This window comes from Symphalangus syndactylus, chromosome 11 (assembly GCF_028878055.3).
Source record: "Symphalangus syndactylus isolate Jambi chromosome 11, NHGRI_mSymSyn1-v2.1_pri, whole genome shotgun sequence".
NCBI lineage: Eukaryota > Metazoa > Chordata > Mammalia > Primates > Hylobatidae > Symphalangus > Symphalangus syndactylus.
The window spans coordinates 82,752,212-82,779,185 of record NC_072433.2 but is presented as its reverse complement, the minus strand read 5'-3'; the positions used below and the strand labels follow the sequence as shown (position 1 = coordinate 82,779,185).

The following is a 26,974-nucleotide window of genomic DNA, read 5'->3' as shown; positions in this document are numbered from 1 at the left end:
TGTATGGAAGCTGGAAAGATAGAAAAAGTAATACTTCACAAAAAGTTTGGAGATCCCCTTTGCAAGGCAACAATGTGCACTGTGTGTGTGTGTGTGGGTGGGTGTACTATAGATCAAATTTTTCCTTTTTGGTGTTTTGGGATGCTACTTGCTGCTACTATGGGTGAAGCCAATGGAAGGGAGTCTATGTTTGGAAAATTAGAAGATGGGAGGGCTGCTGGTGTCTAGAGTACTCTGGGAATGCTGTTTCTTTGACCAAGGTCTTGGGCCTTGCTGCTCTCCTGACTAACAGATGGCGAGCGTATATACCTCACAATGGGGCTGAGAAAGCAGTTACCTGTGTGGCAGAAGGGGAGGGATTTGTCCTTAATTTTTAGTGCAGAAGTAAAACACTTTGAACATGACCATCTAGTCCTCAGTATGAATAATTTCATATGGTTTTTCCCCAAAGAGCAAGTTTAAAATTTTTTATTCTACATATGTTAGATGTACAATGTGAGTTTTAATATACATTGTGATACCTCAGTCAAGCTAATTAACATATCACCTCACATAGTTACCATTTTTGTGTGTGTGGTAAGAACACTGAAGATCTCTCAGCAAATTTCAAATTGACAGTACATTATTAAGTATGATCACCATGCTGTACATTCGATCTCCAGAATTTATTCATTTTAACTTTAAAATTTGTATCCTTTGACTGAAATCTTCCATTTGCCTCAGCTCCCAGCCCCTGGCAACTACTGTTCTATTCTCTGTTTATTTCTATGAGTTCTGGCAACTACCGTTCTATTTCATTTATTTCTAAAGAGATTCCACATATAAGTGAATTTGTGCAGTATTTAGCTTTCTGTACCTAGCTTATTTCACTTAGCATAATGCCCTCTAAGTTCACTCATGTTGTCACAAATGGCAAGATTTCCTTCTTTTGTAAGCTTGAATTATATATATATGTATATACATAGATGACAGTTTATCCATTCATCTGTCAGGTGGTTTCCACATCTTGACTATTGTGAATAATGCTGCAGTGAACATACGGTGCTAATATCTCTTTGACATACTGTTTTCACTTTATTTTCCAGAAGTGGGATTGCAGGATCATGTGATAGTTTTATTTTTAGTTTTTTTGAACAGCCTCCATATCGTTTTCCCTAATGGCTGTGCCAATTTACAGTCCCACATACAGTGCACGAGGGTTCCCTTTTCTCTACATCCTCACCAACACCTGTTATCATTTGAGTTTTTATATATCTGTTGGCTATTTGTATATCTTCTTGGAAAAACATCTATTCAGGTCCTTTGCCCATTTTTTAATCAGGTTATCTGCGTTTTTGGCTATTGAGTTGTTGAGTTCCTTATATGTTTTTGAATACTAGTTCCCCATCAGATATATGGTTTGCAAATATTTTCTCCCATTTCATAGGTTCTTTCATTTTGCTAATTGTTTCCTTTGCTGTGCAGAAACTTTTTAATTTGATGTAATCTCACTTGTTTACTTTTGTTGCCTGTGCTTTTGGTGTTATATCCAAAAAGTCATTGTCAAAACTAATGTCAAGGGGCTTTTCTCCTATGTTTTCTAAGAGCAGGTGTTGATAATAGGAAGGAAACAACAGGAAATTTAAGGACAGCAGGACCCTTAACTATCCAAGACTGTTTAAATGGTGTTTATACTTAAAGTAAAAACTACCTAAGAATGTTTTAACGTATGCCTCAAGTCTGTACCATGGATCTGGATTGCAGATTCTCCAGTGCTCAATCATCCTATATTTGTGGGAAGAGAAGTCTGACATTTCCCAAAGGATTAAGTAATATTGTTTGATAAGGAATAAAGTGCCATGTATATCGAGCTTCTTTAGGAGGATAGTTTTGTTTATCTTTTTGGATTTCTGTCAAAATAAATGCAAGTGGAGGGAGGCCTAGTGCTCCACTGGTTCCTTGAACAGAGGTGAATTTACTGTGAAACAATGGCTCTTAAGCTTCAGGGGCTCCTGCTTGCATGAGCTCTAGCCATGTATTTGCAAGATCATTGTCAAATTTACAGAAGTAAGACATTTTAAACATAACTGATGAATACCACTGATCAAGACCACTGCCTCTTTTCCCTCCCACTTCTCTTGATGTCAGGTGGTGCTGGAGTGGCTGTGGACAAAGAGGAGTTGGGGATACATTTGGATTACAGGGATATATTCATGTTGTTCACAGTCACTTCTGTGTGGAGTTACTACTAGCTGTCCTGATTAGCAGTGGCTTCCAGGAATATTCTTATAGACTTCTGTGCTAACTCATCTGGCATCAGGACAGTACATCAATAACAAACTGAAACATCATAAGCTTTAGACTCTGAGAAACCTGGGTCCACCTGCTCAATGAGCAAAGTTCTTTGACTATCTAGAGTCTGTGCAAACCCGTGAACACCTCAATTTGGCATCCCAAGTAGAAGAGTGGTGATAGAGGATTCTTTGATCCTTTGATCTACTGCCCCACATGTTACTGTCCTGGCCAATGGCAATGAAAGATCTATTCTGGGAAAACTTTTGCCCTGATTTTACACTATTATTTGAACTACAATCTAATTTAGAACATTTTAGAACATTAATTAGTTTAGAACATTTAGAACAAGGAGAAAATATATATTTTTTTCAGTTGCTGTGTATCCTCTCTGCTTTTGTAGCCATGTCTGCATAGCAAAAAGGGAGTGAGACGACTTGACTCTTAGTCTATAGTAATTCCTAATTTAACCCTCCCTACAATCATTTATTTAGTTCATTACAAAGAGTTATTCTTTCAGCCTATTATATTTGTTGTTGTTTTTATAAAATATTTTAGTAGAAACAAAAATATTATACAAAAATATAAAAGCTCTCATAAATCCTTAATGTAGAAAACAGAAGTTTTTTTAAAAATAGAATCTACTAAGTTTGTTGTAAATTCTTACCTTTTTTGGCATACAGTATATGCATATTATGTTTAACTTAGTTAAAACATTTTTTGACAAAAGTGGATCATATCCATATTGCTTTTAAACTTGTCTTTTTCACCTAACAGTGTATCTTGGACATCTTTCTGTGTTCTTTTTAAAGGGCTGTCCAGCATTGGGTGGAGGGGGGAGTGGTCTGGTTAATACCATTTAGTCAATCAATTCCTTATATTTGGGTGTTTTCTGGTTTTGGTGTTTCTTTTCCTTTTTTTTTTTTTACTATAACAAATGATGCTATAATGAGCATTCTTGTTCATATATCTTTGCAAACTTTGGGAGTTTTTTTCCCCCTGTAATATAAATTTTAGCCACGGATTGCAGGATCAAAAGATATTTACATTTAAAAATGTTAACAGATGTTTTCAAATTGCCATCTAAATCATTGTACCAATTTATAGACACACCAATAACGTATGAGAGTGCACTTTTTCTCCACCCTTGCCAGCCCAATATTATCAATCACTTTAATCTTTGCCAGTCTTGAAAATAGTAGCTAAGGGTTTCTTTAATTTTTATTTATTTAACAGTAAAGTTGGACATCTTCTCATACCTTCATATTATTATATTCTTCTGTGGCTTGCCTGTTCATATCCTTTGCCCATTTTGAAAAAAAATTGATTATTTTCTTATTTACTTGTAAGAGTTATTTGGTATTACTTGGGATATTAGCCCTTTGTCTTAGCATGATACTTGGTTACAAAGGACACTTACTATTGCATTATTTTAATATTTATTACTTTTTCATTGGATACCATATCATCACTGGGCATACTGCATTTTAAACTCTTAAATGAAATTCTGCTATGAAAATTCCTTCAATTATAGACTCAATGATGCTGCATGTGGGTTATTAATAGCAATAAAAAGAGATGTTTTATACATTTAAAAAATTACAGAAGTGAGCATTAGTCAAAAATTAACTCAGAAGGTAAACTTGCTCTGTATTAGGGGAGGAAGTTGTCACTTTTCTTCCCTAAGCCAAGGAAGGAGGCTAAGTCGGAAGCAAAGGTCCCATTGCCAAGCTTACAAAAGTTCTGTGATTAGAAATTAGTCCTTGATATAGCAGAGTGCATATCCTGAATAGTTCGTTTTTATTTTTCATGAATTTACTGTTCAATATTAGGCTCTATATTTAATATTTATATCTAGAAAAGTTAGACTATTTTTTTTTGAGACAGAGTTTCGCTCTTGTCGCCCAGACTGGAGTGAAATGGCATGATCTTGGCTCACTGCAACCTCTGCCTCCAGGGTTCAAAATTCTCCTGCCTCAGCCTCCCGAGTAGCTGGTATTACAGGCGCACGCCACCACACCTGGCTAATTTTTGTGTTATTAGTTTCACCATGTTGGCCAGGCTGGTCTCAAACTCCTGACCTCAGGTGATCCACCCACCTCAGCCTCCCAAAGTGCTAGGATTACAAGTGTGAGCCACCGCACCTGGCCGACAATTTTTAATTGTATAGGAAACTAGCATTTTTGAAGTACTTCTGAATTTAGCACCTAGGTCAAATTATGTTGGATAGGTTTTCATGGAAACTGTTGTATTCTCTTATTTTGCATGGTTTGGCTCTGAATTGCTTATAATTCTGGTACATATTGAGTACAAGGGAAACATTTTAAATATGCATAAGTTAGACTTGCTGCAAACATTGAGATTAGAAGTTGCAAACTGACCACTAGGTCATATCTGCTCCACAGGCATGTCTCACATAGTTTGAGAATTATTTTGAACTAGTTGCTAAAGCTTAAAAATGGAGGAATTTCTCTTGAAAAATGGAATTTTGGATAATAATGGATTTTATATATATATATATATATATATATGTTAGTCATGAACTGTCACTACATAGTAGCTATTATTTTTAGACAGTAAGTACTCTCCAATTTGCCAGAGCTCTTGTCATTCTTTAATGTATTACAGCTGACCTACTTCACTCATGTACCTTATGTAGATTCCTCTTTCATTATTTGTAGGTGTATATATATATATATATATATAAAGGCAGATATATAAAGAAATTTCTTAGTTTTTTCATTAATAAATTCAAGACATCCAAAGCTTCTTTGCTTTATTATTTTTCTGGTACATTCGTCTCCTTAAAAGGAGACATTAGAAGCAGTAAACATCCCAGAGACAGTAACTTTCTTTTTCAGAACTTTTTCCAACAAATCACTCCATTGGCTGGTGAAAAAGAAGATGACTGAAAAGGTTTATACTTCCTGGAGTTCCACTATCTTGCGCTGTAATTTCTTTAGGTCTTTCTGTACTTTATATTTCTCTAAATCCATCTTTGTTTTCTGTATTTGTTGGAGGGAGCTGAGAGAGTCATGAATTGATTTAAATCCTGTAAGAGGGTAAAAGAATAGGTACACTTAAACAATGCATTAGAGCTTTTTTAAAAAAAGTTGCTAATCGGCAGTCCTGCCATAATTGATTATCATTTAATTCCAAGCACATTAAATTCTATTAAGACCACCCTAAAATTGTACATAATATATTTCTTGTATGTCATGAAGATCCATTCACAATAGTGTTTCAACTTATATCTGGTTATCTGGTTTCACTGTGAAATTTAATTATTTTTCTCCTCCTCTCCCCAAATATATTGCATAATTCTATATTGTGAGAGAAATTTAAAATATTTTATTCTTTCTGAATGCTTTGACAAGAGACTTGTGTGATTTTTTTTTTTTTTCAGTCTTGTTACCAAATTGAAGGTAAAGATCACAGATGAGATTTTAAAACTTCTCTGAAAGTAGCCTATTTGAGGGACCTAACAGCGGCACCCTGCTGCCCTCCTCCCTCCTGGCACTTTGTATCTCTCTTAGGCAGGTCTAGTCACTCATGACCACAGACCTATAAAACCTCAAGGCCTTAGGGCACAACCCATTTGTTATTCACTGGGGCCTTCCACAGAGTCGTTTCTCAATACATTTTTATTAAAGGCATAAAGCAGCAAACCATTAATTTGAATTTCCCCCTTTCTAGAACTCCTCCTCGTTAGTAAAATGAAAGAACTTGCAGATGGTAAATTCCTTTTCGGTTCACCCTGAAGTTTTACTAATGGAATAAGTAAAATTAAACCTCTGATAGTTAAACAGAAAGCAGAGCCTTTAAAAGAAGGGCCAGTTAAGTTTGGGACATGATTCCTGGCCAGATAATTCATTATTTTGATATGACGGTAGGAGGGGTGTATTGTGAAGGTTGAATTTCCAGGCAGCAAATTCTACTTATATGCCAGGAACATCTGGCAGACTGAGACCATCATGTCCTCCCAAGGCACCTCCAAGGTATCTCTATACAGGACCAAATTTGGTAGAATTTACACATGAATTTTTCTGAGATCTAGAAGACAAAAGAAAAAAAAAATTACTTGGGACTTTCTCTAGTAAAGAAACTCTTCTGAGTCCTGGTAATTCCCTCAGAATTATGACTCAAGGCAGATGGCTGCTCCACAGCACCTATCCCATGTGCTTCCCTTTGAGAAATTAGATGAGCCTTTCAAATTAATCCTTTTTGATGTTAGCTCAGCTTGACACTGCTGCCATTAGCCTCTTTAAAAGAAAAGCAGTCATTATACTGGACTCTGCTAATTCATCCCTCTTTCTCATTTCTAAAGGTCAGGTCTCCAGTCTGACATCTGTCCAAGCTTATTACTTGTAGTTCAATGAGAAGGGCATTTGATTTAGGCTCTTAATTTCATAACATACCCACAAGTCACGTCTTGGGTATGTCCAAGGATTTTCCAAGTCTGACAATTCCATGAATTAGTAAAAATTCCATGATCTTAGTAAAAAAAAAAAAAAAAAAAACTCACACCAATGGCAGGCCTGTGACATTGCCAAGTGTAAGTGAAGAAAGTTAATTTATTTATACGCCTTCCAGTATAATACTCATATTCTATAGGATATTTTAAAAAGTGGATTAAATACATAACGATGTCACTAATGACAAGATTGATCCCTGGCCATTAGCTCAAAGTGGGAGACTGAGGGATTGAACAGGAAAGGACAGATATTCTTTACGTAATAAAAGGTATCTGCTCACCTGATTGATATTCACTCTGCATTGTCTCTAATTCACCCCAGATCTGCTTTTCCATTTGTTCCATCTTTTTGGACAATTTATTTTCTGTATGCTTTACTTTACTTAGTTGTGTTTCCTGTTTCTGTGTGTTAATGAAATTCTCTACTTTGCTTGAAAGCTGCAGCAGTTTTTCTTCCATTTTATTTTCAGACTTTTCCTGTAAAGAGATTATGGGATAAAACTTCAGAAACGTATATGGATTTATCTTTCAGCTTAGAGAAAATATTTTTAACATTCATTTTTCTATGTTAAGCATGAAAATTCAAACCAAGTTCCTTTGTATCTAAAACTGTGTTCATAAGTATAAGAGTTAATCCCTTTGGCCCTGTTCCTTTGTAGTTTCTGGAATTCAACATGTTATGGGATAAAAGAAAAGGTCTGTAGCGTGGCCCAAATGCCTTGAGAATTTGGCGTTTAAGTCTAATATTCAAAAACATTTTAGATACTGCTTTTCCTGAGTTTCTTGGACATATTCCCTCAAATTTCATACCTCCATGTGGACAGACTTCAGCTAGAATAGTGACTCGCCATTCCAGTCGTTTATTAAAATCACCTGGACCATACCCCAGCCCCAGGAATTCTGATTTAATTGGTCTGTGATGGAGCTCAAGCACTGATAGGATTTAAGCACTCTCCAGGTGATTCTAATGTGCAATCAAGGTAGGGACTGCAGAGGCAGCCTTAGGAGAATCAGCCGCTTTTCTCCTCACTTCTCTACAGGGAATCTGGGAGCAGGAACTGGGCATGGCAGGTATGACCCCTTTGGTTCTCCTCTCTTTGGCCCCATTTGCCTCAGGAATAAGAGTTGGTGGATTCCAGTCTCTGTGTTCCTTATGGTGGGAGGTTTCTGCCTGCACAATGACCCCACGGTTACCTAGTGCTGCCTATAACTGGTAAAGGAATCTGCCTAATTCAGGAGTGAAGAGCTAGCAGCCCCACTTGGCAGCTGTGATCTTACCACACATACTTCGATAGCCTTTCCAGTGATAAAGCTTTGTGTTTATCTTCAACTCTTGGACTCCTTTGTAACTCTATCAGCTGTTTACAAACTCAGGTTGGAGCTGGGGACATTATTTCCTGAGCTGCCTCTGCCTAAAGTCTCTCTACCTAAGTTCTCAAAACATCTTAGTCACCTGCAGGACTGGCAACCACTGACCACAGTGATGGCGCTGTGCTGCCCTTCCCATTGGGTAAGATGTGCTGGTTGCAGTGGGAGAGGGGACCCCTGAAATAAGTATATTTCTCATATACCTTGGTAGCCTCGCCCCAAAGCTTGGGGCTGTCTTTACATAGTCTGATCTGAAAAAAGAGTTTTGAAAACCTTTAATCTACTAACAGATCTCCAGAAAAGTCAAATGACTTGTCTGCACATCACCCAGGGAGTGTGCCTTTAACCACTGATTCCCAGGGGTGGCCCCCAGAGAGTCAGACTCCCTGGGTCTGGGTTGGCAATCTATTTTTTTAAAAAAAACCTCTTCAGATTCTTTTGGTACAGGTAGAGCACACTCTGAGAAACACAGGTTTGCAGAGTTGGGGAGTAGCAAACAGGACCAGAAGACAGGCCTCTGGACTCCTATTGTGCTTAAAAAAAAAGTTACTGAAGCAGTGAAGATTACCGTAAATGTTGAAGTGCAAATTCCCAGACCTTTACTCGCTGCTAACAAGGACCATGCAGGTGTTTACCTCACAAAATAACAGAACTCCTCACCAGTTTCTCCTGTAGCACCTTCAGACATTCATTTATATGGCCCAGGTGGTCTTTTCTATATTTGAGAAATTGGTTTTCTGTCCATTTTTTATTATTCTCGACTTCTTCATACAGATTACTTGAAAGTGAATGAAATCTAAGGGAAAAATGTTTTGTTTCATTTTAATAAGTGAATTTAAACATAAAAAATTAGTATTGAAAAAGTCTGCAGTTTTTTGAGGTGATGAGACTCAATGTGCCTAGCCAAGTATTCATGGGGTGATGTGGGAGGTGCCAGAGGCAAGGTAAGTACACTTTGGGTTCCCATCCTGAGCTTGAGTTCAGTCCAGCTACTGTTAATACCCCCTCTACATGCCCTAAAATACATACACACAGTGACAGGAGCACGGCCAGCTAGGAGCTAACCACAGCCACACTGAAATGTAGTGTTATCCATGCAGAATTCCTCTCATGGCCTCGGGCTCACTGGTTGTGTGTGGAGGAAATACTTTGATAAGTTCCCTTGGGGTGGGGATTATTACTCATGCTAGGAGTTGTCTGTCAAAGGCCAGATAGTAAATATTTCAGGCATCGTGGGCCATATAGTCTCTGTTGCAACCACTCAATGCTCCACTGCAGTGGGAAAGCAGCCACAGATAATATGTAAAGAAATGAGTATGGTTATAGTCTAATCAAACTTTATGTAATATTCCACGTCATGAAATAGAACTCTTTAATTATTAGAATGCATAGAAACCATTCTTAGCTGTGGGTAAATGTGGCTAAGGGTGATAGTTTGCTGACTCCTGCTGAGTGCCAGTATGTGGCTGGGAGAGGAGCAGGGGCAGAGAGGACCTGCATTGTCTAGCAGAGGAGAGAAAGGTCAGAGGCAGGAGAGTGGAGGGGAAAAGCCCCCAGAGAACCTAGGGAATGCAACAAGGGGGACTTTAGTTTGCCTTTGTCTCAGGCAAAATCTTCCATAAAGTCCCCATTGCTACCAATGAGTCTGTGTGAGTGGATTTTTTTTTTAGGGGGCGTTTAAAGAGGCCCTGAATTACTCATATGGGGCAAAAGCAGAAGTAATAGAGGTACAGGAAGGTACCTATGGGACCTATCAAGATGATGCACCATAGAAGTATTAAATAACAGAGAATGAAGGATTTTTAAAAATCGAAGTGGATAAAAGGGTTGGAATCATATATCATCAGTTGAGAAGTCACTGTAGAGTGGCCAAGAGTTTGAGGAGAGAGGGGAATCCAATCTGAATTAAATGAGATATGGGACTGGGAAGAGGTAGGATGAGGGATGGGGACTTGTGAGTGGTTTCTGTGTGTGTTTTCTGCATGTGACTTGCTCATGATAAGATGTTGGCTTCAAATTCCCTTTTAGAATAGGTAAAACTGTTAGACTGGCAAGAACAATGTTTGTTATTGAAAATATTCAGACTGTCTTATAATGTATGGTACAGACAGTTAAAGTAATAATTGCTCTGATGTTTTCAGACAAAATTGTATGCATATAATTTAGTTTGTGATGTTTATCATTGGAAATTAATTGATTGAGTCATGCTGGACATACACTCCATGTATATGCCTCTGTTGCTCTTTGGAAAAAGTGTTTGGGCTAATTATTAGAAAATACAAGTTCTGTGAAATCATTATTTTTAGGCTAATAGCTTTAAACTGGGGGCAATTACTCCCTCCCACCTTCTTGCCCCAGGAGACGTTTGGTAACATCTGGAGACAATTTTGGTTGTCACAACTGAGAGGTGTTACTGGCATCTAGTGGGTAGACACTAGAGATGCTGCTAAACATCTTACAATGCATAGGAGAGACCCATAACAAAGAATGATCCAGCCAAACACCAATAGTGCCAACGTTGAGGAAACCTGACTTAGATGATGAAACCAAGGAACGGGAAATGTAAGTTAATTTTCCAATAGTTATATTAGTTACAGTCGAATAGCTAAATTCTGATCTTTATCCTCTGAATTCTCTCATTATTTTTGACACAGAGTGATATTTTTCACATAGATGTGAGGCATATCTTGATTGACTGTTGAGTACCTCAACACTGAAGAAGATGGAGTTGGTTTCTGTTCGTGTTCTTAGTCTAATCATGATTCCCAATCACCTGTGCTATTGGTTCACAGCTGTTAACCAATTTGTCTGAACTGGATCTCAGACAAATAAGCCCACCCACTGGATATGCAGACTCCCTCATTTTAGCCAATTGTTTTCTCTATCTGGAATACTCTTCCTCAGAATATCCATTGGCTCCTGCCCTAATTTCATTCAGATTTACATTCATACACCACCTTAAAAAATGGAAGTCTTTCTCCTTATTTGAAACTTCCTATTCTCTTACCCTACTTAATTTTTCTCCAAAATTCTCATCACCATCTGACGCACACTAATTTGTGTTCTATCTCCTCCACTAAAACTTAAGCTCCATGAAAGCAAGAGTTTTGCATTGTTCATGGCTGACAACAATGCCTGGAATATAGTAAGTGCTCAATAAATAGTTGGCTAAATGAACATTCTTTCTCATTAAGTATCTTTTATTAGCATTGCTGACAAACAACAAATCATAGATTTGTCAAGCTATTTAGAAATCTAATCTGCTTTGGTTTTCATCTTCCTTTCCCTGTCTCTGATGGAAGTATTAATTAATAATTGTAGTTAAGGGGGCCAGTAAATCCCCAGATAATCAAGAGATAGCTTTACAATTGAGAATCCAGCCTTCAGTGCTCACCTTTACTGTATAACAAATAAATGAGAGCATTTACTCTTTTATCACTAATACAATATTAACATCCCTCTGAAAACCAAGGAAACATTAAGTATGCCCATGTAATATCTCTGGAAGGGCATATCGGTAATTGAAATTCTGAAATTAAAGCCATAAAGAATGAATTACTACTTATCCTTTTACTACAAGATTTGCTTGCAGTTGGGGATTAATTTTCCTAGTAACACTCAGAAGTTGGACTCTGTTGGTAGTTTATTAAAATTTGAAAGCATTTTTGAAACAGCAATCTCCTTGAAAGATGAAAAGAATAAGTTAAATAAAGGTTTGTATAACTCTTTTTCTTTGCATAAGCTTTTTCCAGACATAATGGACATGATTTGCCATAATAATTACAGAACTTACAGTAAAAATCTCAGCAGTATGAATCTATCTTAGATTACATTCACATTTTAGATCCCAAATCTTCTGTTTCAATAGGTGTAAGAGCATTTCTATTAGATGTATATAGATAGGTGATGAGATAGAGCTTTTTCTTTGCTTTTCCTCAAAACACAAAAGTCAGACATTTAAATTATAGCTAGAGACCTCACTAGGATGATGAGGGCTATTGGTTGTTTTTATATTTTTAAGTGTTTATGCTGATTTAATCAAATTAAAGTATATACCGAGAGCAATTATAAGGGAGAAAGTTACAAAAGAGTGAAGGAAAGCTGAGTGAAGATCTATAGACATAGCAGAGCACAAGGCAGAGAGCTGCAGTGAGGGATTAGTGGTGAAGGCAGCCAGGGTCTGCCTTCCTTGGTCATGGATGACATACAGAAATGAGGATGTAGCTCTATCCTAGGCCAGTTTTGCCAGTACACTTATGTCCCAAAACCAATGTCTTGTGTTAAAAAAAAAATCTATTGAATGAACTTTTCCAAGATTTTGAATTCTTGGAAACTATTACTGCTAGCAGGCTCTCAAGAACTTAGATAGGGCTTTGACCAAGTGTGAATGTAAAAAGAATTAGTGGCCTTTCATTTGCTGATAAACAGAAGATATTTTTCATTTTTGTAATAGTATTTGAAAAAGAGCTTAAGACAGACCATATGCTGTTATTTCTTTGGAGATTGAGTCTAAGATTCTAAGTTTCACATTAGAAACCAAAAATTATTTCCAAGAAATACTGTTTTTCTACTAACTTTACACCTAGAGGTAGAACTCTCAAACTAATTTCTTCTTAATGTTATGTGATTTCTAATTAGTGACACTAAAAATCAATTCTGCCTCCACTCTGATAGAAAGACTTTTGTTTCTTGGATATTCCAAATTGTTCAAATCCCAATACATTCGCAGCCTGTTTCCCAGCCATCCAAGTCAATGTGGTCTTTCCCTTTTAAAAATTTCTGTGGTAGAATTAGTTTTCAATAGACAGAATTGTGAGATGGAAACATCATGAATTGATCGAAACAATTTGAGCTTTAGAGTCAGACACTTTCTAGCTGTGTGATTTTGGGCAAATTAATCTCCAAGATTTTATATGTCCTAATCTTTAAGATAGGGATAAATAAGACCCACCCTGCAGAGCTGGGTGCATTGAGTATCTTCAGTGCTAGTGGTTGGTAGGCATTCATAAATGACAATTACTATATTTATTATTTCTGCCTATTGATATATCATCTCATTTAACATTGTCTTAACTTTTACTTTTCCTGTGTTTAGCTTTTCACTTATGTTTTTTCCTCCCAACTGTAAGTGGCAAGGATTATGTTTGGATATTCTGAAACACAGTTTACATAATATAGGTGCTCAAAAATCATTCATTCATTCATTGGCTTCTACTTCTGTTTCAATGTGTTGGGTGCTAAAGATACAAAGGTGAATGCAACATATCTCTGTACTGGGTAATTATTAACTTTCTACTGTGGTAGTGTTTTCAAAGTTGGATGATATTATTTGAGTCTATGCATTTGCTTCATTGACCAAACACTTTTTCTTTTCTTATAAATCACTGTCTACTAAACAAGCGTCAGCAGTAAGAGCTATCTAGGGAGTGACTGGTAAGTGCTGCCCCTGCCAAACCCTTGTTAAAAGACAGCTTTATTTCCTGATGGCCAAGACTCTTGCTGTGTAAGAACTAAGTAGTAGGCTTAGGACATTACTTAGCAGAAGATCAGAGGATGATCCTTCTGAGGAGGCGGCACAGTGGAGGGGTTCAATGCATGTCTTTGCCGGATCTAGTGATCAGTGCCAAAATCCCAGCAATTCACTAGAAAACTGTCAGAAAACATTGTAGCTTTTAAGTTCAATATAAGGTTAGTTGACCATTAAACTTGAATTTGTAAACGTTTCTAAATGGGAAGATTGCCTATTTAGCCTTTTTTTTTTTTTTAATTTGCAGACATAGTTTTATTTATTTATATTTATTTATTTATTTAGATACAGAGTCTCACTCTGTCAGCAGGCTGGAGGGCAGTGGCACGATCTCTGCTCACTGCAACCTTCACCTTCCGGGTTCAAGCGATTCTCCTGCCTCAGCCTCCCGAGTAGCTGGGACTACAGGCGCCTGCCACCACGCCCGGCTAATTTTTGTATTTTTAGTAGAGGCGGGGTTTCACTATGTTGGCCAGGATGGTCTCCAACTCTTGACCTCGTAATCTGCCCGCCTTGGCCTCCCAAAGTGCTGGAATTACAGGGGTGAGCCATCGTGCCCGGCCAGATGCATAGTTTTAATTTTGAAAAATGCGCATGTAAAGTTTGAGGTTCCTCGGCTGCTGTTTCTGGTGCTCGGCCGTCAGGAATGGTGGCTATGGAAGCCGAGGCTCTTTGTATGTTTTAGCCACTGGTATCATTTTGACAACCTGTCTTGACAGGTTTTAATTGTATCTTGGCAAGTGAGGTGACATGAAAGCCATCGTCTCTGGTTTCAATTTACTAATGAGGATGGTGATGGAGATGGAATTACCATGGTGTTTTGAAGGCATTTGCTCCTGGATTCCCTGCCAAGACACCTGCGAGTAGGTGTGGCACGGGGAAACTTTTTGAGTATTGCTCTTCTCTTCTCTTCTCTCCCATATTTTCCATGATTGACATCTGGTAACCACAGAGGTATCCTGAGTGAAGGTGGCCCCGGCCTGCAGCAGCTCTGCTCTTCTTTTTCCCCTACTTTCCTAAACCTTATTAAAGAAAAAAGCACTAGAACATAGTCACTTTTCTGGGATTCCTCCCCCTAAAATGTGACGTTTGATTTCCAAACATGCCAGAAGTGTACATGGTTCCCAGTTGTACTAAATAGGTGAGAAGCTGAAGTCCTAAAGTGTTCATCTTCCAACTTTTCCCAGTCTGTGGTCTGTCCTTGGATCAGTAATAATTGTCTGAACAGCTACTATGGCTTCATTAATTTTTGTCTGTAGCTCTCTGAGCTCTTCTATATGCAGGAATTGCAGAATTTGAGCAGCTTCATTAAGAACCGCATCTCCTGTGTCAAAATCAATAATATTTTGTCTAAAGCAGTAGGCAAACCCTCTGTTTGATTTGCCTTAGCAGCTGCACCCTGTCAGGTGCTCCTGAGCCAAAATTCAAATTGCCTTAGGCATTACCAGGTAATCGTCATGACACTGAATCTGAAGCAGGTTAGCCTTCACACCAGCCTTAACATCAAGATTATTTACGTCCAAATTGATCAATGGTTGTGCATTTTTAGTTGCATTGTCAGCAGTTTTTGTATAATCGGGTACTAAGTCCTTGTATTTTTCAGCATTATCTCCATATTCAAGCCTAACAGCTAAACCAAGAAGCCAGTCAATAGCTTCTTGTTGATCTTGAATCTTGAAAGGACAGTCAACATCTCTGAGACACTTTTCAAAGAACTTGTGCCAGTCACTGCTGTGGATGTTTCTTAAATTAGCTGTCTTCAATCTTGTAGTGTCTAATTTTCTGGTCTTCAAGCCAAACAAAGGTTAACCTCAACCTTGGTTAAAAGACTTTTGTAGAGAACAGGTCTTGCTCTGTCATCCAGGCTGGCATGCAGTGGTGCAATGATAGCTCATTGTAACCCGAACTCCTGGGTTCAAGCGATCCTGCTTGCCTCAGCCTCATGGGTAGCTGGCACTACAGGTGTGTGCCATGGTGCCTGACTGAACTTAACCTTTAACGTTATTAAAACACTTTTATTTAAAGTTAATCTCTTTATTCAGAGAAAGTTCTTTCTTTAAAAAAAAAGCAAATTCTATACATTATCTACTTTATTTTTAAATTTATATGTACCTCAAAATCCTAACATTAGCAGCAATTTACTTTTTTTTGAAGTAGTGGAACTACTTATTTTTGTTCAAAGTTAACCTTGTTAAAAACTAAATTCAATACACTAGATTGAAACAGAAGTCCTCTGATTGAAAAAAAAATAACCCTGTCTTACTTTCTCTTTGAGCAAAATATATTTTCAATACATATCTCAGTCAAATGGTTAATATCTCTAATGTGAAAGAATCCTACAAATTGATAAGAAAGTGACAAAAATCCCAATACAAAATTTGATAAATAATAATGGGCAATTCACAGAAAATTCAAATGGTAAAAGGGAATGCAAATTAAAACAGATGCTTTTTTCATCCTTTGGCCAGTATTAAAAAGAGAACACATTCATCGTTGGTTAAAATGTAGAGAAAGGTCTTCTCATACATTGCTGGTGGAAGTATAAAACCCTACAACATTTTAAAAAAGAAATTTATAAAATAAAAAAAATATATATATATACTCTTTAACCTAGCAAGCTTGCCTATAGAAATAAAAGTGCCAGTATTTAAGGATATCTAAGTATACACATAATACTTTTTTTTTTTTGTGGTAGTCCTAAACTAGAAATAATCCATTCAGCAATAAGATAAATGGTTGGATTAATTATGGCACATATATAAGTTAAAAGATTGTACAGCTATAAAAAATTTAGAATATTTACTGATCTGGAGAGATATCCAGGATGTACTAGAAAAATCAAATAATTGAGTAATATGTATAGAAATTATTTTTAAAACCCATGCTTCCTCTATACATATAATATATGTATATTTCTCTGTTATATACTTATATTAACAAGGAGGAAATTGAGGATGGCTACATCCCTGGTGTTAATATTGATTACAACAGAAGGCTGAGATGATGACCTCTTTTTTCACTGTTGTTGGTTTTTTTTTTTTTTTTTTTTTACAATTAATGCATATTTTTAATTTTTTAAATTGGAGAAAATTTAAATATAAAAGTCAGTTGGTAACTAAATGAATTATTAGAATTATTTGCCTGGAGAAAAGCATGGTTTATAGATTCACTGCCACCTACTGTAATACTACTGAAATGTTAAGACTTCATTATTTAAAGTGAGAAAAAGAGTCAAGTTTACATTGTTATAAAAGTGTCCAGATTCAGATTTAACTACTCAGATGACTTTCCATAAGCCAAATTCCCATAATACCAAAGACAGAAAAAATAAGCATCATCAGTAATGCAGCAGTTAGCCCTGGATCTCAAACATTTCCTTTTTCTCTCTTTTCCACTTGTTAATATACCTCATCCCTTTAAGTCAGCCTTCTATTTCAGTTTATAAATCCCATCCCTTCCCTATACAATCAATTCTTAATCTGTATATCTAGAAACAGATTACTTTTCTACTTTTCCTTTGGACAGTTTTCTTTGTCTGAATTCCAAGCTAAAGGTATTAGATCTAGTATCACACAGCTATTCACTGAACACCCTCATTGTGCTAGAATTTAAGAAAGTAGAAATGCTTTCTTAGAGTATGAAGAACATGAGTATTTTCTGTTTACTCAACAACTACTTCTCCAAGTTTTAGTGAGGACAATTGTTTTACATCAACTTGTAAGACACACATATTTCGCATTTTAACATCTCCAAAATCAAGAAATAGCTTAAAATGATGATATGCTATGGTTTAGTTGTTAGCTTCATGTCTTACAGGTACAAAATTATAATGGTGCATGTTATATTCAATGGCACTTAGATTTAATAAAATACAGTAGAGACGGGAAAAAATGGAGAAAGTAGAGTATTATCAGGATACTGGATTTGATCAAGGCATTAAACCCAAATGGTGTGAGACATAGAGGAAAAAGAACAAGAGCATAAGGGACAGTATGATAGTATCCAAGTAACTAGAATTTCCCTCTGCCTGCACCATGACCCTGGGAAATGATGATCATTTTAAAAAAAAAAAAAAAAAGGGAGATTTGATAACAAGGAAGCCAGTAATTTGAACATTTGTGGAGCCGTCTCCTTTACTGCTTTCTCCATTGAGTGGAGGAAAATTCAGTTTAAGATGGGGTAGAGACCAGTCTTAAAAAGAAATAATGTAGGCCGGGCGCGGTGGCTCACGCCTGTAATCCCAGCACTTTGGGAGGCTGAGGTGGGCAGATCACCTGAGGTCAGGAGTTTGAGACCAGCCTCAACATGGAGAAACCCCGTCTCTACTAAAAATACAAAATTAGCCGGGTGTCGTGGTACATGCCTGTAATCCCAGCTACTCAGGAGGCTGAGGCAGGAGAATGGTGTGAACCCGGGAGGCGGAGCTTGCAGTGAGCAGAGATCGCGCCACTGCACTCCAGCCTGGGCAACAGAGCGAGACTCCGTCTCAAAATAATAATAATAGTAATAATAATGTAAAGGAGTAAATAGAGGATATTAGGAAGAATCTTAAAGGAAAAGCTTGTGCATCAAAATCGTTTTTAAAAATATTTGATAATCTTGAGGAATGAAATTATTTTCCATAGTGCTTTACATTGAGACATTTTAATATACAATTGATAATAAGTAAAAATTACAGGAAGGGTAAAAATGATTGTGTCAATTCAGTTGAGATATTGTGCAGTCAGTGAATGACAAGATTAATCTTCATAACTCTTTTTATTATAAATATTGTAGAAGTTACTTTAGTGTAGAATATTCTCTGTGTTAGTTCACTGCTTTATTTCTTGGCCAGGTTCAAATTCCTGGGATAGGTTTTTATTTCATGCCAATGCTTTCATTAGGCAAAACTCTTTGGAATGCACTTAACAGAATTAAAAATCTTCTATTCACTTACTTGAATTCCAAAAGGTTCATTTCGTGGCGATAATCCCCCTGGACCATCTTTAAATTCGAGGTTTGCTCAGAACTGGCAGTTTCTATCTTTCCTAAGAGCTGCATCACCTAGTCAAAGTACAAGAGGGTTTGTGCATATGAACAAAACCACCAGCATTCACATCAATATACTTTATTTCTTTAAGGAGCCAGGAAACAGATTAACATACTTTTTTCCTTTAAGGAGCTGGGAAACAGACTTGAACCTAAAGCATGATTGTACTTGAAAATGCCTTGTGTTCAAATGAGTATTATAGTCACACTATCTTCAAAGAAAGAATAATAGGGAGTGTTCCATTCTGTTGTCTAGAATATTCTGAATATTCTTTTTGATCATAGGCCATCTAATGATATAATAAAAACATGCTATTTCCATTAGTTTGTTTATTAGTCTGTTAATTTGATTATATTTCTACTTCTCTATTATCTCCAGTTACAATACAAGATACGGTATACTATTACCACCATATCCTCAGTGCACATTAGGTGATCAATGGTAAATGCTCAACAAATACTTATTGAATAAATGTTTAAATGCACAATCAGGCTCTGAGGGAAACACACATGACTGGCCCAAGATTTCCAGAAAGTATTCTGACACGAGCACAAGTGAATCCCAAATGAAATGACTTAGGGCATTTAAGGATAAGAAAAAAACGAATTCCAGTTTTAGAATTTAAGATTAGAGCAACTTTCAAATTGCCAGAAACATTGAGAAAATTCCTTTATGTAAAAGAACTGGATTAAAAAATAGATGCATAATTGCAACCCATAATCATGCCTAAACTAGTCACTTCTAAGGAGAATGAAACTACATGATTGGCTTTGGTCAAACAGAATTCAGCTCCTAATAAAGATGGTCATATGGAGGAGAGTGGACATTTAATAAAATGAGTTCTTATGAAAGAAAGAGGGGAGTAATGGAAAGATTTGAATAGGTAAGTGTTGGGTGGGCAACCAACAGCACTTGAGTGGCTATTTACAGGAGAAAGATACACTTAAAGCAGGCTAAAGATAGAAATGTTTGAAATAAAATAATAGGCAATTTATTATAATAATAAGCAATTATAGGTAAAGGCAAAGGAAAATAAAGCAGCAGAGCAATATTAATGTTAGGTAAAATATCACTTAAAGCAAAACACATTTAAAATGGGACAAAGGTGGTCATCTTTATAGATGAAGAGTAAAACTCATTGTGAAAATAGAAAGCTGTGAATATTTATATATTGAGCAAAAAAGCAACAGCTTTTCAGGATAAACAGAGACAATACATTAATGATTTTAAATGACTTTTCTTGACTCTTTACTGGTCAAGTAAGTAAAATATAAATAATGATACAGGAAAATGTATAAACTATAAATGTATTTAATAGATTTATATACCAAACCATGTAACTTGGAAACAGCATTCATTTTTTCCCAGTGCCCACTAAGCATCTGCAACAACTAAGCACATATGCAACATTAAGAAAATCTCAAATTATTCCAAAAAGCAGGAAAAGCACAGGCCATGACTCTACACTGTGTTAAAACTAGAAGTTAGTAAGGAAGCATAAAGGAACAAAAACCCAGTCACCTGAGTAAAAAAAAAAAAAAAAAAGAAAAGCAACAAAAAACCCACTCTTGATTTTAGTGTTTCACATGAAAATGTGCCTCTCAGATGTCCTACTGCAAGGAGCATAATTGGCCAAGGGCTGTGACTACTGTGCTCAAAATCCATCACGAGTGTCCAGACCACGCTTTCTACAGGCTGCTCCTAGCCAATGTCTGAGTAGTCCTTTGATGGGTGACTTCTGTTCAAGGAACAAAGGAACTTACTGAAATAATAGAATGGCACTGCAATCCTAAAGCCTTCTTTCTCCATCTTTTTCACAGAAACCAGACCTGTGTCATAGTCTCCCTCCCAATTTTTCTTCATCAATTTTCCTCTCAATAAATTTCTTGCACATCTAATTCCTTTATGGCATTTGCTTCTCAAAGGATCTGGACTAATACAAGTGCTGAAGAGTAAATCAACACTGCAATTAACAAATTTACTTAGGAGAAGATAATGGAAACATTACATACCAAAAGGACATTGCCAAATATATAATCAGAGGTAAATTTGTGGCATTAAATATTTTCATAATTATACAAGAAAGAATAAGGCAATGTAAGTGAATCATTCATTTCACAAAGTTTAAAAGGAATAAAAAATTCCTAATCAAAGGAAAGCAGGATGAAGAAATTGACAAATTGTGGGAGGCAGAATGGGCTCGCAAAGATGTCCATGCCATCGGTCTGAAACCTGTGAAGGTGCTATGCTGTAGAGCAAAAGGGATTTGCAGGTGTAATTAAAGTAAAAGAGGGAGATTATTCTGGATTATCCAAGTGGGCCTAACTTAATCACAGGGGCTCCTAAAAGCAGAGAAGTTTTTCCAGCTGGTGTGAGAGAGATGCAGCAGAAGGTGAAGTCGGAATGACTTGACGCATGAGATGGACTTGACCTGCTGTTGCTGGAGAAAGGCCACATGGAAAACACAAGAAGGAAGGTAGGCGGCCTCTGGAGCAAGGGCCAATCCCCAGCTAACAGCCTGCAAGGACCTCAGGCCTACAACTGCAAGGAACTGGATTCAAAAGTTTGAATGAACCTGAACAGGATTCATTCCCAAAGCCTCCCCAAAGAAACACAACTCTGCAGACACCTCGATTTCTGCCTTATGAGATCCTGAAGGTCCAGTCTAGCCCCTCCCAAATTTTGACCTACAGAAAGCATGAGATAATGCATTTGTGTTGTTTTAAACTATTATGTTTATGGTAATTTGTTAAGGCAGCAATTGAAACAAAGATTTTAAAAATAAACGAATAAAAACAAAAGGTATGGGGATTGATGTGTAATCCAAGGGCTGGTTTTTTGAAAAGGTAATATGCAAAGTTTGTTCTACTCTACATATGAAGAGAGGAAACTTAAGCATTAAAATTAAGAAAGAAAAAAGAGTAGTTATGAATATCTGTAAGCCAAATAACATAGCAGAAACATTCTCAAAACTGAAATTATAGGTGAAATGGAAGTCTGATAACCAGAGGAGACTTTAATTCACCTCTCAATCCAAGACAGCAGTACACTAAAAAATAAGTAAGGATCAGAAGATTTAACCAGTAAGTTATTCCCTGTAAGTACTGATTGAACTTTGTGCCCTAAAAATACAGAATACACTTTTTTTTAGAACATGTATGAAAATGGACTATCCAGCCACCAAAAACAACCCTCAAAATATTCCAAAAACTAAAACTTATATATATTAAAATTTTTACCTACAATGAAATGAAACTAAAAATGAATACCAGCATAACAAAACAAAAAGTCCTTAACTCAGAGGGTGGGGAAAAAACTTCCTTGATATGGTTTGGCTGTGTCCCCATGCAAATCTCATCTTGAATTGTAATTCCCATAATCCCTACATGTCATGGGAAGGACCCCATGGGAGGTAATTGAATCATGGGGGCAATTACCTGCATGCTGCTATTCTCATGATAGTGAGTGAGTTCTCATGAGATCTGATGGTTTTATATGGGACGTTTCCCCCATTTGCTTGGCACTTCTCTTGTCTGCCACCATGTAAAACATGCCTTTGCTACTCCTTCACCTTTCACCATGGCTGTGAGGCCTCCCCAGCCATGTGGAACTATGAGTCCATTAAACCTCTTTCTTTAAAAAAATAAATTACCCGGTCTTGGGTATGTCTTTATCAGCAGTGTGAGAACAGACTAATACGCTCCTCTTAACTATTTAAGGGAAAATACCACATGCAATTGCAGAATTTCTAGGAAATAATAATGAGAATACTGCATGTTAAACTCTGGGGGATATAAGGAAAAAGAATGAATGCTCAGGAAAAATTCACAGCCGTAAATGCTTATGTCAGCAAAAAAGAATACAAATACATGTGGTTTAAAAAAGTTGAAAAATGAACAACAAAATACCCTGCAGGCAAGTAAAAAAAGAGATAAAAGGTGAAATTGGAGAGTTGGAAAAGACAATAGAAGCAGAAAATAAAAAATAGATAAAAGGATTTGTTAATTGTAAAACAATTGTTAAGGCACACCTAACCTAATCAAGGGGAAAAAAAAAAGAAAAGCACAAATATACAAAATAATAAAATAGAATAAATAAAAGCAGAGAGAATTAAAACCACCCTAAAAGCATTTTGCATAACTTTATGCAAATTCAAAATCTGAAGGAAATACATATTTTTTTCTAAGAAAAAGTAATTTATAAAAGCTAACCTCTGAAGAGATACAAAGTTTAAGCAGACTAATCAACAGAAAGAGACCTTGTCTCAAAAAAATAAATAAAATATAAAAAGTGAAAGCTATCAAAGGGCTTTCTTCCCCATCAAATCATCAGGCTCAGATAATATGTCAGAAGCAAAGCTACCAAATCCTTAAAGAATACTTATAATACTCTCTAAACTGTTTCAGAACATAGAAAAATAAGAAAACTTTCAAATTACTTTTATGAAGTCAGTTCAATGGTGATTCCAAAATCTGAAAACGATGGCACAGAAAATAGGTTAATCTCACTTAAAAGCACTAATGCAAAATTCTTAAGTAAAATGTCTGCAAACATTATCCTGCAGCACAACAAAATACATCATAATGAGTGTAATTTATTTTAGAAAATGCAAGGATGGTTTAATAATAGGAAATAATTACACTAGTATAACAGGAGAGAACACATCATTTCATAAATGCTGAAAAGGTATTTGATAAAATTCAATAATCATTTTTGATTTCTAAAAAATTCAGTAATATAGGAATAGTTGGCTACCAAACATGCTTAATGGAGAAACTTACTTTCCCCATCATAAGGGAAACACAGGACAGTTAAAGTTAGGAAGAAGACCAGGATGTCCACTATTCCCACATACTATCTGACATTGTTTGGGGTTATTAGTCAAAGCAATTAGAAAAGAGAGAGAAATTTTGTATATGAAAATGAAAAAACATGAGCTAAAACTATTACAATTTACAGAGCATATGACTGTGTTCCTGGGGAGGAAGGGAAACTAAAAACTTACTATAATCAAGAAGAGAATACACTGTGGAATATGAAATTAATATTGTCTTCATAATATACAACTAACAATGAATTAGAAGGCATATCGAAGCCCCTGTTACAATAAACTAAAAAAAAAGATTTCAAAATCTCAAAATACATTTAATAAGAAATTATGCCAAATCTACATGAGAAAAATTTGAAAATACTCCTCAAGAACTTAAAAGCAAACTCAGACAAATGGGAAGCACACTACATTCTTGGATAGAACACTCAACATTATGACTATGTCAATTCTAAAATTTATTTACAAATTTAACGTGATTTTAATAAAGATTAAAATAGAGTTTTTGATTTATTTATTGAAATAAGACAGGCTGATTTTAAAATTATAAGCAAAAACAACTAATTATACCAGGAAACTGAAAAAAGAAAGTAATGGAAGAAACTAGCCATACCAGTTATAAAAATACTATAAAGATTCAATAATTAAAACAGTAGTTAAGACACATAATAGGAAAGCTACAAATGGACGAAGGATTTAAGTGTAAACAACAAAGCCATGAAAGTGCCTGAAGAGACATGAGGAATTCTTTCAAGACTTTGTGTAGGGAAGCACTTTCTAACTGACTTGAAATTCCAGCAGCCACAAAAGAACTGATAAATTCAACTACAACTAGAGAACTATTTGTGCATGTCAGAAATCAAAGACCTATGACAAACTGGGGAAATGCATTTGCAATTTGTGTCATAGAGAAAACAGCTCCTCTCCTTACCATATAAAGAGCTCCTAGAGATAGAGAGGAAAAATAGCCCAATAGAGAAGTAGGCAAAAGACATAAACAGATAGTTCACCAAAAAAGAAATACAAATGCCCCTTAAATGTGTGAAAAGATGCTCAACTTCATCCATAATAAAAAAGGCTAATTAAAACAAAAAGATACTGCCTTTTTCCTATAAGAATGGCAAAATTCAGCAGTTGAACAACACTGCATTGGTGAGGCAATGGAGACACACGACGTTTTACATATTGTTGGTGGGTGTGCAATGAGGTGAAAGCCATATAGAAAGCAATTTGGCTAGAGCTTTCAAAACAACACACATGTACTCTCTCTGCTGAATTCTCTCTGCTTTTATTTATTCTATTTTATTTTGATCCAGAAGTCCCACTTCTGGATATTTATTCTACAGATATATCTATATGCATACAAAATGACATATGTGCAAGGTTATTCATTGCAGCATTGTTTGAAAGAGCAAAATATTTAAAAGAACCCAAATGTCCATCTATGCAAGAGCAGTTAACTGAACTATTACATACAAAGGAAGGGTATGCAGTTGTAAAAAAGGATAAGGAAGGTCTCTGTGTATCAATATGGAAAGATCTTCAGGATATATTTGTTTAGTTTTTTTTTTTTTTAAAGGCATAGCTCTCTCTATATATATACTATTATATATATATATATATACTATTTATATATACTATGTATATACACTATTTTTTGTGCAATAAAGGGGGAATAAAAATATGTATTTGCATTTGCTCATATCTGCATGAGGGCATACTGAATGCATCCACAATTGACTAATAAAAATACTTACCTGTGAGGATCATGAAAAAAATGTGATGAATGGTTAAGGGGTGGGAATGAAAATTCTCTGGCTATATTTTCTTACGTAGTTTTGTTTTTGAGCTATGTGTATGCATTATCTTTAAAAATATACTAAACAGAGAGAGAGGAATTACAGTCCAATGTCACTTTTGAATCCTGATGCCAAATTAAATATTGAATTATTATACAATAACTGTATAGTTTTCATTATAGAAATGCAAGAATGTTTCAGTATTGGGAAATGTATTAACACATTAGAAGGCCAAAGAAGTCAACAAACAACACACAAATCCCCAAACCAAAAAACAACCAATATGGTGGTTCTAGATATTTGTTGATATCTAAAAGGCCTTTGATTAAAGTAGATATTCCATCCTGATAAAAACTAAGTAGGACTCACTGGATACTTCCTTAACATGATTAAAAAATATTTCTAACCAATAGCCAGCAGCAAACAGCAAAGACATTTCCAGGATAATCAGGAACCAGATAAGTTGCCTTCTATGACCACTTTTATTTAACAGTATTCCCGAAGTTCTGCTCAAGACTTTAAGAAAAGCAATGAAGTCTTAAATCAGAAAACCAGAGATAAAATTGCCATGTTATTGATATGATTGAGTACCTTGAAAAACAAAGAGAGTTTAAAAATTATTTGGCCTAATAAGATGGGTGAGTAGGAGGTAGATAAGGCGAGCCAGATGGGACTGGAGTAAACTATGTGCTCAGTAACACCCGCTCTGGACTAACTGGTGCCTACCAAAGAATAATCAAACGCCAAACGTTCATATTCCCAATTTCCAGAGGATGTCTACTTTGTTCTGCCCAAACGACTTCAGAGGAGAAGAGAAGTGCTTGTTTTGCATAAGATATGTGACAAAGCAGAGCACAGAAAACTTTGCATTGGGCTCCACTTTAGCGAAACCATTGACTGGAAAGGTGAAAAAGAGACAGACACTAGGCAGAAAAGAGCACAAACTAGGGGAAGATGTGTAATATCTTGGTGTGCGTGGGGACCTACCTACAGGGGGCTCAGTATCACTGGGCATAAAGGGTGAGTCAAGAAGCACAGATGGCCTTTAAAATCCAGACCAACCAAAGGACTTACATGTTATTTTGTAAGAGATACAACCCACTGCAGGGCTTTAAGTGGGATGTAACATGAACAATTCACATTTATGTTGGACTTTTAATAATAATAGCTTCCATGGGAAGTTCTTTTGTTTATATTCCTTGGTTCCATAGTCTTTGAGTAAAAATAATTTTACTACTTCCAGAGAGTAAAAAAATAACAGCAATGGTGGACTCAAGCAGTGTATGCTTAGAGTAGATGGCTGTGTTGGAACACAGCAGACGTTCATTAAACATTTGTTGATTGAATTGACTGTTTCCACGGCGTATATGAGTGAGCTGTCAGAATTACACCCTTTGGAAGAAAAGAGTTCTCTTAAAAAATTACCATCTGATTGGGCATTTTGATAAGCTATAATGATCTTACTTCTGGCAGTAACACATAATATGAGTCCCATCTATTTTCAGTTACCTTCATGTCCAAGTTCTTGGAAAGAGTTTCCAGGGCGGGCACGAATTCTTGAATGGCTTTCTCAATTTGCCGGTACTCTTGCCTGAATAAGTGAATGTCTCCAGAAAGCTTCACAATGCTTGAATCGCATCTATTGGCAAGATGAAAATTGGTGTGAGATCAATACCTT

General features: G+C 36.2%; 1 protein-coding gene and 1 pseudogene across 1 annotated transcript in view; both read right to left on the bottom strand.

Annotated features, from left to right (window-relative positions):
• Positions 1-5,030: 5,030 nt before the first annotated feature.
• Positions 5,031-26,974, bottom strand: part of FAM81B (family with sequence similarity 81 member B) — a 57,835-nt gene continuing 35,891 nt past the window's right edge. Inside the window, 5 exon segments of the mRNA XM_055298627.1 lie at positions 5,031-5,323; positions 7,027-7,222; positions 8,774-8,909; positions 18,577-18,683; positions 26,806-26,935. Of these exon segments, the coding sequence (XP_055154602.1) occupies positions 5,190-5,323; positions 7,027-7,222; positions 8,774-8,909; positions 18,577-18,683; positions 26,806-26,935 (703 nt within the window). The 3' untranslated portion in view covers positions 5,031-5,189.
• On the bottom strand, positions 14,722-17,370 carry LOC129457628 (RNA transcription, translation and transport factor protein-like; annotated as a pseudogene).